The following is a 15306-nucleotide window of genomic DNA, read 5'->3' on the forward strand; positions in this document are numbered from 1 at the left end:
GTGGTATTTTTCGTGGAGGTTTTCGGTGGCTCTCAGCGGAAGTCAGAGCTGAAGCTGGGTCAAAGAAGCTGCAATGCGAGCATTGAGTTTGTTTTTTTGCTTATGGAAGGAAACTGTTTATTTTACCGGAATCTCCAAGGCCTTTGGGTGCTGAAGTGGTTGCTCTATCCCGTAACCTGTCGGGTAACTACTAAAGGCTGAAGATTTCGCTGGAGCTGTGGGTTTTGACGAAAAGCGGGCTTATTAATTTTTGTTTTAAAGTGAGCGGCTTTCGCGGAGAAGTTTGGTTTTTCCAAGATCTGGGTTTGATTAAATGTAAGGAGAGGAATTTTCCACTTCATGTTCACATCTCCAAATCTACAGTTTAACCAACTAATAGCGACCAGCCCAGAGAGAAGAAACATCGCGAGTTAGTTTGATATTGAAATTACTTGTTATTGATTTCAGACGACGTTTGCTTTGCTTTTATAATTTATTTCTTCCCAGCTATCGACTCCAGACCTGTTCCCTCTTTTTGACCAGATTCAGTTTTCTGTTTAGATCCCTCGCTACATCTCCATATCTTTGCTAACCAATTAATCGATAAATAATTGAAAATACTATTCAAAACCTTTTGCAGATAGTATAACTGCATTTATTGTTAGAGTTATTATCTTTCCATTTTGGCTTTTACTTCATTTTACTTCATTTTAATCTGGATTACATTGCTATCAATTAAGTTTTTCCTTATTTGTCTTTGCTTCTCAGTTTTTTTCAATTATTTTAATTGTTTTTTTTAGTCTTTCTTTAAGATGCCTTTGACAACAAGTCTCAATAACAAAGATGACAAAAGCAGCAATAATGGCTATTCAAAACCTTCAAATATAACTCAGGAGGAAAAAGAAGCTATGTTTCAAGAGCTTTTCAAAAAATTCCAGGAATCTTATTGTGGTGATAATCCTGAACTATATAGCCCATTTCCAACTGATGTTGTAAACTTGCCTGTACTAACTGATAATGATATTAATGAAATCAGAGCCTTTCTTAAGAAACATGAAATGCTTGTTAAAGAAGGAAAAATCCCAATTCTTCTAACTGAACCTTCTCACGATGAAAATTTTCATTTCATTAATAACAATAACATTCATAATAATACTAATAAAAATAAAAATAAAATCAATAAGATCAATAAAATCAATACAAATAGCAGTACTAGTAATCTGAATTGCAAACTTAATCTTGCTGGAAATTCAAGCATAAATAACAGTAAAAGTATTATTAATGATAATAGCGTGCCTCTCCCTCTCCCTCTCCCTCTACCTAATGAAAATGGCTTGATCCAAAACAGTATTTCGATAACCAAAGAAACTATAAATCTTGATTTCACCAATTTCTCTGTTGATTATGATATCCTAAGTAGTACAATACAGGAAATGATGAATAGTGATCCAAATAATCCAAGAGATAAATTAATGGCTTCAATCAAAAGTAGAGTATATGAAGATTGGAATAAGGAGTATCCCAATCTAACGAGAGAAAGTGCTGCTAAACAAGAATTACTAAATAATTATCTTTTAAATAAATCAAAAACCAATACTGTTCGAAATAAAATCATTCAAGATCTGAATCAAAATTCAAGTAAATTCTCAAAAAATAACACAAAATCCAATGATAATGATAATTATATTCTACCAAATCCAATCTCGAATCACCCCAATAAATCCAATAGATCTCATAATGACAACAAAATCATTTCAGAAAATCTTAGTGCTACTACAACGAAACCCACTTCCACCGCTAAAAGTATTGTTTGTGATAAAGAAAATAAACATGGCAAAAATATTGATTTTAAGGAGGAAAATAACCAGTTTCAAAATACCACAGTTGAAACTTTTGAAGAATCAAAGACGTTTCAAAACCCCAAATATGGGCTTAATATTCAAACTACACCTGAAAAATCTTCCAGTAACGTTAATATAAATGTAAATATAAATGTCACGAATGGAAAACTGGAAATTAGCTCCCCTAATCGTGATTCTGATATTAATAATAACAACAAAGAAAATCGTGAAATCCAAGCACCAGATCTGACCATGAATCAAAATTCCAATCAAGATTTAAAGAATCCAAGTAAAGTAATAAAACTGGAAAATATTGCCGATACTAATGACAGTAGTGAGACTCCAATTGTAAAAAAGAAAAATAAGAAAAAATCTAAAAATTCAAATAATTCAAATAATTCAAATAATTCAAATAATTCAAATAAGAATATGAATACCGACGATTTCTATTATTGTTTGTTTTGTGAGTATGAAGCTACTTTTGGTTCAAAGCCTGTTAATTTTATTGGGTGGTATAATGCAAGAAGAAAATATCAGGAGGATTTGAAAAATAAGCGTAACCAAAGAAAGAAAAATAGAAATTCCAATGATGCTGGCTCTGATCCATTTCATCGTTGTGATTGCCATGAATGTCAAAAACAAAGGAGGGAACTTAGTTTATCTCAAAATTCTAGCATGACTCAAAATATGAATTCAAATATTAACCCCAATATGAACATGAACATGAACATGAATATGAATATGAACATGGGGATGAATCCCAATATGGCAATGAATCCTAATATGAACATGAGAATGAATATCAATACCAATGGGACAATAGACATGAACATGAATATGAATCCTAATATGGGAAATAGTTCAAATATGACGATAAATCCTAATATGGGTAATAATACTGACTCAAATGTGAATTCCAATGTGAATTAAAATATGAATGATTAAGAGGAATAAACATTTAATTTTTTTTTTTTCAATTAATTTTTACATTTATTACGATGCATTTAAAGATGTTTTTGATGTTTTTTAGTACTTATTTTCGTTTTTGTTTTCGTTTTCGTTTTCATTTTTGTGTTTTAATTTGTTTTAAGTTTTTTTTTTTTAAAGATTGATAATATTGATGAGGATTATAAAGAGGTTATTTACAGAGTAGAATAGGAAAAAAAAAGATTTTATTGATTAAATAATACAGTGATTGGTAATAATTGGTAATTCTAATCAATAATAATGATTAATTTTAATAGTATTCAATATTCTAAGATGTGATCTTTTTTTTTTTTCAATTTTAATTTTAAGTTTAAATTTAAATTTAAATCTAGAATTCTTTTTGGGAAATAAAAACAAAGCATGACATATCAAATTTCAGAGAAGCAATAATAGAGAGAAAATATAGAAGACCGCAAAAAAACCAGGTTGAAAAATAAAAGAGGACAGAAGAAATGAAGTGAAAGGAAAATAGAATTAAAAGGATTTGAAATGTTGTCATCATTAGTTCACAGATTGATCTGAGAAAAACCAAAAAAAAGAAAAAAAAAAAGAAAATATCACAGGACAGCATGTAAATAAAATAATAAATGATAAAATCAACTGAAACATAAACATAAACATAAACATAAATATAAACATAAACAAAACCAAAAACAAAAACAAAAACAAAAAAACGATATTGGAGTATTAAGAGAATTAAGAGAATTATAATGTTGCTTTTAGTGACAAAATTGAGAGGGGAGAATAGAAATCGAGAAAAATATAATATAAAAAAGTAATTAACAGGGATTGGTACATGTTGATTTGATGTTGATTTGATATTGAATATTATTTGATATTGAATATTATTTGATATTGAATATTATTTGAGTATCATTCGAATATTGTTTGACTTTTAATTGAAATTTAATCGAAGTTGATTAGATATTTTTCTTTGAGTCAGAATCATCTTCATCGCTTGTTGAGTTATAAAATTTGGTAGCGATTTGTTTAATCTTTTGGTAATGAGATTTTCTATTTTTATTTTTCAGCTTTCTATCATTCAAGAATTGTTTGTATTTGTTCAAGGTGATTTGTCTTTGTTTTTCTTTATAGTCGTCAAGACCTTCAAAAGTCGTTTTAAAGAATTGATCCCAGAAGATGAAAAAGGGTTGAGAATAGTTTGTCTTTATCCCGAAATGTTGGTGGTGAATGTCATGGTATAAGGCATTGTTGGGGAAAATGATTTGGAAAGGATCGTAAGGCAAGACGTAACCACAATGGTCATCAACGGTTTTCATTGTAGCAAAGGTGTATAAGAAGATACACTCTCTTGGGGTCAAAAAGGTTGATATAGCGGCAATACCAGTGCCTAGAGTATCGAGAAGAAAACCTTCAACGGGAGCATTATAGAGGGCGCCAAAGGCATAGGGGACATAAAGACGATGGTGACGGGAGTGGAAGTGTTTGTAAAGAAACTTGTTTAAATGCATTGCTCGGTGCCAGAAGAATTGCCATGTATCGACAATGGTGATTGCAACGAGGATTTTGAAGCCTGAGAGGAGGTAGTTGTAAACCAAGTAGATGAGCCAGGAAGGTAGAAGTGGAAGAGACCTTTTGATCCTCCACATTTGAAAGTCCTCGTAGCCTGTCATGGGCTTGGGGTCGTAGAGATAAAGACAATAGCCAAAGAAGGTTTGGATGATATGCTGACAGAAAACCTCGAAGAGCACTTCGTTGAAAGAGGCTTTGTTTCTGCTGACGACTTCCTCTGGAGGGTGTATTCTGTACTTCTCAGCTAGCTGGTATGTGTCGATGATGAGAAAGACGATGGACATGATCCAGTAGGCGGCAACAGGAGCAACAAGCGCAGTAATACCATCAGGAATGCCCTGGATCAAGTCAGGCTTGGGGGAGAGGCTCAAGGCTGGAGGAAGGTGGGAGGAGAGCAAGGTGCTGTTGGAATAGACGTCTTTGAGCTCGAACATGGCTAGGCTGGAGGAAAGCTAAGGTGAGGTGGAGGAAGGAGAGGATGAAGGTGAGGACCAGGGTATATATATGTTCGGGTGGAGGAGCCTTAGAGGAATATTTCACCCCAACGGAACCTGAGAACAAAAGCACAGAACACAACCACAACAGAGGAGCTTGTTCGTGCCGGTCCAGTGCGGCGGCGGCGGTGTGCTGCTGCGCGTGCTGCGTATGCTGCTCCTGTTGCGTCTGGTGCGTCACCGCTGCTGCCGCTGCTGCCGCTGCCGGAAACCACTCGGCTCGTGCGGCAGCAGCGGCAGCAGATGCTGGAGAAAGTCCCGCCTGCGCTCGTGCTGCTGCTTCCGCTGCAGTGGTTGTCTCCACCGCCGTGGTGTCCAGCCAGCGCTCTGGGCCCCGACGCGTCACGTCTGCCGGCCCATGCCACGGATTTGTTCTCTGTGTTTCCTTCAAGCGTCCGCTGATTCCAATTCGGCTCGGCTGGCTCTGCAATGGTTTGAACTAAAATATTCAATTACTCGCTATATACAGCTATCGATCTGCCCTAATTCTCGATTTCATTATATTCGCTTATCATACACTGGCTCTTTGCGTTTGCATCTTAGCCTTTCCACTTGCGGTTCCAGCTTTTTTAGCCACCTTGATTGCATTGGTTGCAGCCTTTTCCTTTTCAAATGCAACTCTGGCTATCCTTTGTCTTTTCAATCTGATTTGATACTTTTTCAACGCCATTTGAATTTTTTTCTTTTTGAGGTTGGTTGGGTTTATTCCCAACTTCCTTGCTTCCACCACTGCTTTACTACCAGCCCTGGCCTTGATTTGATTCAATTTTCTTCTTTCTGCTCTCGATGTGCCCTTTTTCACTGCAGTAGCAGCAACAACAGCAACTGGTTTCTTGAGTCTAGCAATTCTTCTTCTGAAAATTTCATATGCTTTAGTCTTTCCGTACTTTTCTATATTTTCTTTTCTCTGTTTTACTGCTTCCACCACTTTGTTTCTAGCCTCGATCATTTTCTTTTTGCCTAATTTAGACCTGTACTGTCTCGCAAATCGTAACAACATTGGAATCTGTTCTCTAGTTCCCACCCGTGGAAGCTCATGATGTCTGGATAACTTGCTGCTCCAATACTTTCCATCTCCTTTTCTCCAATAATCTTCCCAAAACACTGTCGTCCTATATTTAAGTGTTTCAATCACTGACGATAAATCGGCCACTGCTTCCTGTGTATACCCTGGTCGAAACTGTCCCGAAAACCAAATGTTCCCAAACTCGTTTCTCTTTCGAAGTGCTTCCGCTTCTTTTCTCTTAGTCACTTCTCTCATATGTCTTATCTCAACCAATGCTTCATATGCTGCCACTGCTCTTTCGTAGTTTTCAAAATTCGCAACTGCCATTATACGCCAAATGTCTCGACGCGTGCTGGGCCTCTTATTCTCCCAGTTGGGTCTTTGGAATAATCTTTTGATCTGGTAATCGCTGAATTTAGGTAACTGCGAATAAAGAACTTGTCCACTCTCGATGTTTCTAAAAAGAAATACTTGTGGAGCATACCCATTCTTCCTTAGCCATCCCGGCCTACGAAATCTCGTTGCCATCTTTCACAATCACAATCACAATCCAATCGAATAAAAGTATCAATACCACTACAAGTATTGATATAGGCTACCACGATTGATCCTCCACTTTTAATGAACAAATTAATTACTTGATAATTCATTTTTCACCAATTTCACGGTCACATGCACTATCTCAGTGTAATTATCAGCATCCTCTCCGTATTTCTCGTCACCAACTTTTTTTTTCCAATTATCAAAATTTATATTTCATTTAAACTATTATCGTTATTATCATTATTATTGTTATTATATAGTCATAACAACAATATCTTACTAATATTCAAAATGCTCACCGCCACCACTCCAACAATTAAAAAAAACTTGTCCTCCCGTTTATTTTCCTCAAATAATACTAAACTATTTCTAAGATCCATCTACACTGTTCCAACTTTAAGAGCTGATTTGAAAAATACAAACACAATACCTGGTTTATTTTCTCCAAATGGCTTCAAATTTTCCTGGAATAACAGAGCTCAGTTTTACATCAATAACTTGAACAAATTATCCGGATCCTCTTCCCAATCCATAGAAGACATTTTGCTCTACAACCACTCCACTCCCAAAAAAGAAAACATCTACAGAAATGCTTCCCTATTATACAATTTAAATTTCGCCATTAATTCTTTAAACTCAATAGTCCAATCACATCCCCTCACCCCAAATAAACAATACAATCCTTTCACCTCCCCTGATATCCCCCAGCTCTCTTCCCCTGATCAATTATTGGAAACCCCATCGATATCCATTGAAATATCTAATCCAATCCAAAATATGGATCTAAACGCTTGGATCAAAACCTCTTTTAATTCCATCCATGAATTCAAAACTTTACTACTCAACTCAGCTCACGCTATTAAAGGCGATGGTTTCACTTGGTTGGTAGCTCGTCAAGACAACTCTCAGGGCAAAATATTCGTTGATGATTTGTTTGTTTTAAACACTTATAACTCAGCTCAGCCAAACAATGTCCAGTCCGACTATCTTTCCCATTTGAAAAAAGTCTACTTGAAAATCCAAGAAGCACAGTTGGATCTTGAAAAGAATCAAAACAAATCCTTTAGCGAGCTTCAAAACCAAATTGAAAAACAAATTAAAAGACAAATTGAAAATCAAAATCGAAAAGAAGAAAATCAAAACCAAAATCAAAACCAAAATCAAAACCAAAATCAAAACCAAAACCAAAATCAAAACCAAAATCAAGGTCATAATAATTCTGATTTCAGTGAATCGCCTTTGTTTTCATCTATTGAAGAAGCTAAAGCCAAAGTGAGATCAGTTTCAAAAGTTTCCTATATTCCATTACTAGCTGTTGATGCCTCACCCAAGGCGTATTTATATGATTATGGTGTGTTTGGAAAAAAGGTTTATTTAGAAAGATTGTGGAATTGCATTGATTGGGATGTGGTAGCTAGTAGAATGCCAAAACATAGAATCGACTTTTAAAAAGTGAATGATTAGAATGAATACTTTTCCAATTTCCTTAACTTATATATATGTGTATATATATATGTATAATTTTTGTTTTATTATGTAAATAAATTTATTATAAACAAACAAAAGCAAAAAAAAAAGGCATCTATATATAACCGTTAATATCTAATACAAATTTAATGGCTTCATAAACATTGTCAACTATCATTGTAGGTTTGACTTTTAAATCAGGCAAGTCATCATCTTTAAATACACCTGTTCTAACTAAACAACTTTCCCAACCGTAATTGTTTGCTCCTTTTATATCCGATTCTGGGTTATCCCCAACCATGTAGATTTTATTAAAGGGCGAATTGACTGGAATTTCACCTATACTAGGTAGAATTTGTTTCAACGCTTGGCTATTTGAATTGAAATTTATTAAGTTTGGATTTTTTAATAAACTTTGGTACCAATCGATGAGAATATGATGAGCAAAATCGTACTGCGATTTGAAAGGTTTCCCGAATATCGTTGAATCTAGAGTCAATGAGTTATTTAGTTCTTGATATAATCGTTCAATTATAATTCTCAATTGACCTTGACCGAACCTTGGAAGATTGAAATCATTTGCCCATAGTAAATCATTATTGGAGAAAAAAATGGGAATTGAGGGAGTGTGATTATGTGAAACCTTGTGTAAATTTCGAATTGTCCCATATAAACCGTTATCAGAATTCAAATAATCAACGATAATCTGAATGTCTGTGCCCATATCTCTAGGATCGTTAAAAACCATGATAGCATCAATTGGCTTTTTGAAAACATTTGTAATCGATGGATCCAATGCCCACCGATTTAGCTGATCTGCAGAAAACCCATGGAATGGCCAAACAGACTGGTTGGATCTAATGATATCAGCAGGAATCAAGACATCTTCAAACCCATAGTCTCTGGCAACATGTCTGACCCTATCTTCAAGACCTCCAACAGCTAAGATCCTTCTGTATGTTTTGGTAAAGCCCTTGAAGGGTGTGTGTGACTGGATCAACTGGACTGGATTGATGTTGACGTCCAACAATGTCGACAAATAGGCAGTTCTTGCAGCCTCAGAATAACCTCCACCGTTAGTGAGCAATATCCAGGGGATCCTGTGGTGGTTCAACAACTGTAAAGCTGGTTTGGCAGCCTCAATACGTTTCCCACCTCTAATCAAAACACCATCGATATCAAAGACAAACCCTATTGGCCCTGCTGCGTGCAATTGGGCGTGGGCAAGGGAAGAGTCCCTTAGAAGAACAGGAGAAGAGGAGCAGAAACAGCGAAGTGACCTCTCAGGTCGACAACTCTTTGTGTATCTGCTGAACGAAGGAAGAAACATGCTCCAACTGCTCTGGTGTTTATTCTGCTAGAGCCTCGAATGAAATCCCCCAGATTAACTGAACCTCAACGGCGATTGGCCCACGGGAAAAACGACGCATAGCAAGTGTCGGCCAGAAGACGAGTGTGGAGGCAATGATCCAAGCTCCAGCTGATAGTGGCCTTATAAAGCTCTGCTTTTCAGGGGATGGGCTCTCCTCCTGTTTTCTCTGCTTTGGTTGCAGTTGCAATTGCTGGGAAAATACGACTTACTGCTGGCGATGATTGATTTCAATGTCCATGGAAAGACCTGTATTATAACAGGGGGCACAAGAGGCCTAGGCTACGCCTGCGCAGAGGTTCTCTTGACTAATGGCGCCAAAAAGATCTTTATAACGTCTAGAAACGAACAAGCTGTTCGAGCTGCTGTCCATGAATTGGAGAAGTTGGGCGATGTGTACAACAAAGATTGCGAGATCATTGGTATTCCATCAGACTTGAGCAAGCTGCAGAGTATCGACGAGCTCTACAACGTTATTACAGACACCTTTAAAGAAACACAGGTTGATGTTCTAATCGCAAATGCAGGTGCCACTTGGGGTGCACCATTGGGCGAACATCCCTCAGAGGCTATTGAAAAAGTCTTGAATTTGAATCTTAAGGGGGTCTTTTTGACTATTCAAAAGTTTTTGCCCTTATTAAAGAAAAAGCCTGAAGATGACCCATCAAGAATCTTAATTATGGGATCTATTGCAGGTATCGCTGTTAATCAATTTGCTAATACATATGGCTATTTGGCTTCAAAAGCTGGTGTTATTCATTTGGGGAAAAACTTAGCAATTGAATTGGCACCTAAATATAATATCAATGTCAATATGTTGGCCCCAGGATTTTTCCCAAGTAGAATGGCCAATGGATTATTAGAAGAAATTGGTGACACATACGTTCAACAAAATCCAAGAAAGAGACTTGGGAAAAAGGAAGATTTAGAAAGTGTTGTTTTATTTTTATGCTCAAAACAAAGTAATTACATCAATGGTGCAGTTATTCCAATTGATGGTGGCCATCACTTATTAGGCCCTGCGGCTTCTTATCCTTCGAAGTTATGATAATGGTTATTTTTTTTTTCTCATTTTTATAAATTCAATACTCAATTATGTTAACAATAAGCTAATATATATCTTACGAACAAATAAATTTACGATATCTCACTTTTTTTTTGATTTTCTTTGTGTTTTTTTTGACGAGATCTATAAACTTTCTTTAGATTTTTTTTATTCAAAAAGAAAAGGTTCCATTAAAAATAATCTAAATAAAACATTGTCAATGAATTTCATAAAAATATATTTAGAATATGAATAAAATCACTATATCAAAATTAGAGCTACTATATCCTCTAATTAAAAAATACAGGTAAAGCCATAAGAATTAAAATTTTAGATGAATAACATTTAATGGTCCCATGGATGTTTAAATCCCTATAATACACAAAAAGTTAGTATATATAAAATGCTTGAAATGCTTGAAATTCTTCAAAATTCCCGAAAGTTAAAAAATACATACAAACATAACTGCACCATCTTCTTTGAGTCTGTAAAAAATCCAGAACCAAAATGTAGCACCTAGTCCTTTGGATATCAAAGTAAAACTCAATGAATGTTTTGGAGCTTCGATTTTAGCATGACGCACATACTTGAACGCATGGTGAGAACCAGATCTTAGCACTCTTGTTGGTATCATTTTGGGCAGCTTTGATTTATCTCGTTACCTTGCTGATTTTGCTTCAAAAGTAACCACCTCCAAAAGTTCCAACACCCTCAATTAAACTTTCACCAATCGCTGAAGAGAGAATACTCAGCTGGTCACATGAATTTGCTGACTAAGATATGTGCTTTTGTTACATTATCCGGATTTATCTCCGTGTTTGTGATCCGCGCGCAATAACAACGGACCCACTCTGCTGGTTATATATGATTGCCTAAAACAGCAATATATAAACAAAATGCCTGTGTGCTCTTTATGAATGTGTATTTATGATCAAGCCTTTGGGTTGTTTCTTGGTTATCTTGCACCAATTTTTCTTTTCTAGTTTTCTTTAGAATATCAGAAACCTTTTATTTTCTTCTCAACTCTCCAGATAGATGCTAACTTAATAGAGTGTATGCTCAACCACTAACTCACCCCTTCGTTCTTCTTCAGCTTCTTTGCCTTTTTTTCTCTATTAAAAATCATTGCTATAAAATAATTTATTTCAGTTCAAGTTATTATACTATATTTTTGTGCATCTTTATTTCTTAGAAAATCAAACAAAAAATGAGCTATCCAGAACAATTCAATTCTTCTCCTTTAAAGCTAAATATTTTTAATACTCTTAGTCCTAATATTAGCACTTCCTCATTCTTTGACAATCCAATCTCATCTTCGTGTATTTCAAACAATAATATTCATTATAGCAATAAACACAAACCCGAAAATAAAAGTAAAAACAATTTGATCAATAAAAACTACTTCTCCAAACCAACTCATTCGTCTACAAATTTTAATATTGCAACTTCTGACTGGAACAAAAACTCTCTTGACTTTAAATTTTTGAATAATAGCTTAAAACTAGAAAAAGACAGTAAATCAAAAAGCACAACAAGCAAAACAAGTAATGATAAAAAAAGCAATAAAAACAATGATAGCACCAATCAAAGTGATAATAATACCAACACTCAAAGCACCAATTCTATAAATTCTTCTCCAACTCGTCGCTTAAAGAAAAGTTTAACTAATGACCGCTTTATACCCACGAGACATACTTCTGCTGGAAAGTTATTTGCTGAAGAAGTCACTCCTAAACCAACTGATAGCCCATTACAGTATATTGAGTGCCAAAATTCAAAAATATATCAATCATCTGTTGCTAAAGCCTGTGGAGTTGATACTCACCAAAGAATCTTACAATTTCAACCTCCTCCACCTGAAAGATCTGCTCCTATTAATTTATGTTCAAAATTTGCTACAACGTTAAATGATCAATTGAATTTTACAGTACCTTCAAAGGGAATAAAGCCTTCTGCTGCTATTGCAAGAATAAGAAAAACCACCAGAATACCTGAAAAAGTGTTGGACGCTCCTGGTTTAATTGATAATTACTATATCAATGTCTTATCTTGGTCAAAGACAAACTTATTAGCCATTGCCTTGCAAAAATCCGTCTATATTTGGAATGCTTCCTTAGGAATAGTGGGATCTTTAACCGAATGTGAAACAATAGTATCTTCTATAAGATGGTCTGAGGATGGGGACTATTTATCTATAGGAACTGAAGATGGGGATATTCAAGTGTGGGATATCGAAGCTTCGAAAAAATTACGAACAATGACCGGTCATGATACTAGAGTTGGTTCTCAATGTTGGAACTCTCATTTAATAACATCAGGATCAAGAAATGGAGCAATGTTTCACCACGATGTCAGAATTCCGGATCATATTGTATCTAGAATGAAAAGCCATACTGCGGAAGTTTGTGGAATTGAATGGAGACATGATGGACATCAATTGGCATCAGGTGGAAATGATAACATTGTTAATATTTGGGATGCTAGATCATCCATTCCTCAATTTACAAAAACAGTTCACAAATCTGCAGTAAAAGCATTAAGTTGGTCGCCCACACAAAGTAATTTACTAGCTACTGCTGGTGGTACAGCTGATAGACATATTCATTTTTGGAACACAGCTAGTGGAGCTAGGGTGAATTCCATTGACACTGGATGTCAAATATCGTCGTTAAATTGGGGTTATTCTGATGGTGTGGGAGTTGAAATTGTGGCTACTCATGCATTTCCAAACAGTAATATAAGTATTTATTCTTATCCAACATTGCAGAAAACTGGGGAAATATTGAATGCGCATGATGGCAGGATATTATGTTGTTCATTATCTCCAGATAATACAACAATTGCAACAGCTTCTGCTGATGAAACACTAAAGTTCTGGAAGATATTTGATTATCCCAAATTTAAATTTTCAAATGGTAAAAGTACACTTGCAGATGATAATAAAGATATCCGTAAAGTAATGACTCTTCGTTAAAACATGCATTTTATTTTTTTATATTTTTTTTATTTTTTATTTTTTACTGCTTTAATTCCAATGCTATGACAAAAGAATAAAAAAACAGATAGCAAAGCTTTTGTGCTTATAATAGAGCATTTAATTATACCATTTTCAAATTATTACTGCATTGACAAAACTCATTAGTTGAATTTTTTTTCCTTCATATATAATTAGATTAAATTTTTTTAATGACATTATATAGATATTGATTTTTATTTTTATTTTTATTTATTTTTATTTATTTTATTTTATTTTATTTTATTTTATTTTATTTTATAGCTTTATTCTTTTGTTATCATGATCATCATTTTCATTATTATCATTAACATTAGCATTTTTATTGAAACCAGTTAGTTTTTTTATATTTTCATAAGCTTCATCATAAGATAAGTTTGATAATTTCATATTTGATTCGAATTTTTTTTTTTGATCGTAGTATCGCGGATCGCGGAGAATTGATTTGATGTGTTTATCGAATTTTGATTCTGGGATGAGTTGGTTTGTAATTGGGCAAGAGATTAGATTTTCTGGTTTGTAGTCTGGTGATTTGTTATTTAGCGAGTTTGATTTGATGTTGTTGTAAATGGTGTTGTTGATGTATTGGCGGGATCTTTTTAGTCTCGTTTCACCAGCAGATCTGATTTTTATACCGACTGGAGGTCGCTGGGGAATGGAAGGAAGAGTATTTATAGGTTGAGGTTGAGGTTGAGGTTGAGGTTGAGAGGATGTGTTGTAATCAGGAGAAGCCTCTTGGATTAGTAGAGTGGCATTTTTTTGTTGAAGAGATCTGTATTCTAGCTGAGCTAGAGATAATGGCATTGGGAGGTCTAGTTTTTTGTCATGATCTGTGATGTTGATTGTTTCGACAATTGTAAAGTCTTGCCAGTCAATTGAAGCGTATTCCAATTTTTCTTTTTCAGATTTTTTCTTTTTTGCAATCAAGTCTTTTTTATTCTTGAAGGTGTATTCTGCTCGTTTGTAGGCGTTTGTTAGTAGGAAGTCCGTTAAATTGAAGGCAGGATTGATAGCGGACTTGATATTTGATAGTATGGATATGTTGGAGCTGGAAGTGTTTGTTTTTGTATTCAAGTCGAGAACTATTTTGTATTGGTTGACGAAGGAGGTGAAGAGAGGATTTAGAGAGTGATTTGAGTTGAGAAATTGGAATTGGGAGACAGAGTAGAGAGCGTTTTGTTTGGTGGGCTCGGATTGGGGTTTGTTTGGAAGATTGCCGATTTTGGAGTCAACCAAGTTGGGGTGTTCTGGTGCACTTTGATCAGAGGATGAGAGATTCTCAATGTGTGTTTTCAAGTTGTTGATGTAATTGTCACCATTTCTGGCACAAAATAAGGCAGTTAGCTTGATGACTTGCAAGTCGAAGAAGGAAATGGAGGGCATATCCACTGCGAAAAGTAACTCTTCTGGCGGCGATACAGGGGATTTGGTTGTGGAGACAGAGGAAGTTGCTGTTGGGGTTGGTGGAGTGTTGGAGACATTGGTGGAGTTGGTGGCAATGCAGCCATTTCTGTACTGCGAGAGAACCCATCTGTAGTAGGAGTTGAAGGGATCGTGCAGTCTCAAGAAGGAGAATTTGGAGACAGCTCTGTCGTCCTGATCTTTAGAAAGCCTAGCTTCAAAGGCAGAGCCATTTCTGTGAATATAGCCTGCAGTTCTGATGACCACCTCTCTGGCCTCTGGAGGAGGAAGAATAACACCCTCAGGAACAGCAGCGTAGTCGAAGCTGGAAACACCCATCGGTGGTGCTCTTCCTCCTCCTCCGGCGTCTATTTCCCTCCAAATGCTTCTTCTGATGCTCCTTCTGCTTCCACACGTGCACACATCCAACACCCCACATCCAACACCCCACATCCAGCACCCAGAAGCAGCGCCAGCAGCGCCAGCAGAGGACGCTCGCGCAGCAGAGAGAGAGTCTTCTGGTGCTGGGCTGTGGTGAGACTGTGCTGCATCCTCTGCAAAAATGGCGTTGAACAACGACAGTGCTCCAGGATCCCAGCCAGAAATAGCCTCCAGGTCCAGGGTGAGA

The 15306-nt window shown here is 35.8% G+C and overlaps 9 protein-coding genes across 9 annotated transcripts; 4 read left to right on the plus strand and 5 right to left on the minus strand.

Annotated features, from left to right (window-relative positions):
- Positions 1-791: 791 nt before the first annotated feature.
- Positions 792-2750, plus strand: ASCRUDRAFT_71889 (uncharacterized protein; the record flags this gene model as incomplete). The annotated part of the gene is made up of 1 exon (XM_020192004.1): positions 792-2750. The coding sequence occupies one exon, from the start codon at positions 792-794 to the stop codon at positions 2748-2750; it is 1959 nt and encodes a 652-aa protein (XP_020045470.1).
- Positions 2751-3727: 977 nt separating this feature from the next.
- SUR2 (sphingosine hydroxylase) lies at positions 3728-5783 on the minus strand (the record flags this gene model as incomplete). The annotated part of the gene is made up of 2 exons (XM_020195188.1): positions 3728-4792; positions 5352-5783. The coding sequence occupies 2 exons, from the start codon at positions 5781-5783 to the stop codon at positions 3728-3730; spliced, it is 1497 nt and encodes a 498-aa protein (XP_020045471.1).
- Positions 5784-5828: 45 nt separating this feature from the next.
- Positions 5829-6368, minus strand: MHR1 (mitochondrial 54S ribosomal protein mL67; the record flags this gene model as incomplete). Its single annotated transcript, XM_020189899.1, has 1 exon — positions 5829-6368. A coding segment is annotated over one exon (540 nt), but the record flags the coding sequence as incomplete, so codon positions are not given.
- A 504-nt stretch (positions 6369-6872) lies between these two features.
- MRP1 (mitochondrial 37S ribosomal protein mS43) lies at positions 6873-7814 on the plus strand (the record flags this gene model as incomplete). Its single annotated transcript, XM_020189419.1, has 2 exons — positions 6873-7414; positions 7613-7814. Coding segments are annotated over 2 exons (744 nt in total), but the record flags the coding sequence as incomplete, so codon positions are not given.
- Positions 7815-7965: 151 nt separating this feature from the next.
- On the minus strand, positions 7966-9180 carry ASCRUDRAFT_37832 (uncharacterized protein; the record flags this gene model as incomplete). The annotated part of the gene is made up of 1 exon (XM_020190803.1): positions 7966-9180. One exon carries the CDS (start codon positions 9178-9180, stop codon positions 7966-7968), a length of 1215 nt encoding a protein of 404 aa, XP_020045474.1.
- Positions 9181-9439: 259 nt separating this feature from the next.
- Positions 9440-10267, plus strand: ASCRUDRAFT_9578 (SDR family NAD(P)-dependent oxidoreductase; the record flags this gene model as incomplete). The annotated part of the gene is made up of 1 exon (XM_020195189.1): positions 9440-10267. One exon carries the CDS (start codon positions 9440-9442, stop codon positions 10265-10267), a length of 828 nt encoding a protein of 275 aa, XP_020045475.1.
- Positions 10268-10449: 182 nt separating this feature from the next.
- ASCRUDRAFT_77259 (uncharacterized protein) lies at positions 10450-10961 on the minus strand. Its single transcript, XM_020193791.1, has 2 exons — positions 10722-10961; positions 10450-10636 (listed from the first exon to the last, which is right to left on the minus strand). The coding sequence occupies exons 1-2, from the start codon at positions 10896-10898 to the stop codon at positions 10610-10612; spliced, it is 204 nt and encodes a 67-aa protein (XP_020045476.1). The 5' UTR covers positions 10899-10961; the 3' UTR covers positions 10450-10609.
- An 85-nt stretch (positions 10962-11046) lies between these two features.
- CDC20 (ubiquitin-protein transferase activating protein CDC20) lies at positions 11047-13535 on the plus strand. Its single transcript, XM_020193792.1, has one exon. The coding sequence runs from the start codon at positions 11472-11474 to the stop codon at positions 13236-13238; it is 1767 nt and encodes a 588-aa protein (XP_020045477.1). The 5' UTR covers positions 11047-11471; the 3' UTR covers positions 13239-13535.
- A 78-nt stretch (positions 13536-13613) lies between these two features.
- On the minus strand, positions 13614-14987 carry PRP21 (Prp21p; the record flags this gene model as incomplete). The annotated part of the gene is made up of 1 exon (XM_020189948.1): positions 13614-14987. A coding segment is annotated over one exon (1374 nt), but the record flags the coding sequence as incomplete, so codon positions are not given.
- Positions 14988-15306: the final 319 nt, after the last annotated feature.

This window comes from Ascoidea rubescens, assembly GCF_001661345.1.
Source record: "Ascoidea rubescens DSM 1968 unplaced genomic scaffold ASCRUscaffold_13, whole genome shotgun sequence".
Taxonomy (NCBI): domain Eukaryota; kingdom Fungi; phylum Ascomycota; class Saccharomycetes; order Ascoideales; family Ascoideaceae; genus Ascoidea; species Ascoidea rubescens.

Bases quoted from the DNA above. Each gene is read 5' to 3' on its own strand.
- ASCRUDRAFT_77259 (XM_020193791.1), bottom strand. From the start codon at position 10,898: ATGATACCAACAAGAGTGCTAAGATCTGGTTCTCACCATGCGTTCAAG. The intron at 10,637-10,721 runs GTATGTATTTTT...TGTGTATTATAG, and splicing joins AAGATGGTGCAGTTATGTTT to GGATTTAAACATCCATGGGA.
- CDC20 (XM_020193792.1), top strand. From the start codon at position 11,472: ATGAGCTATCCAGAACAATTCAATTCTTCTCCTTTAAAGCTAAATATT.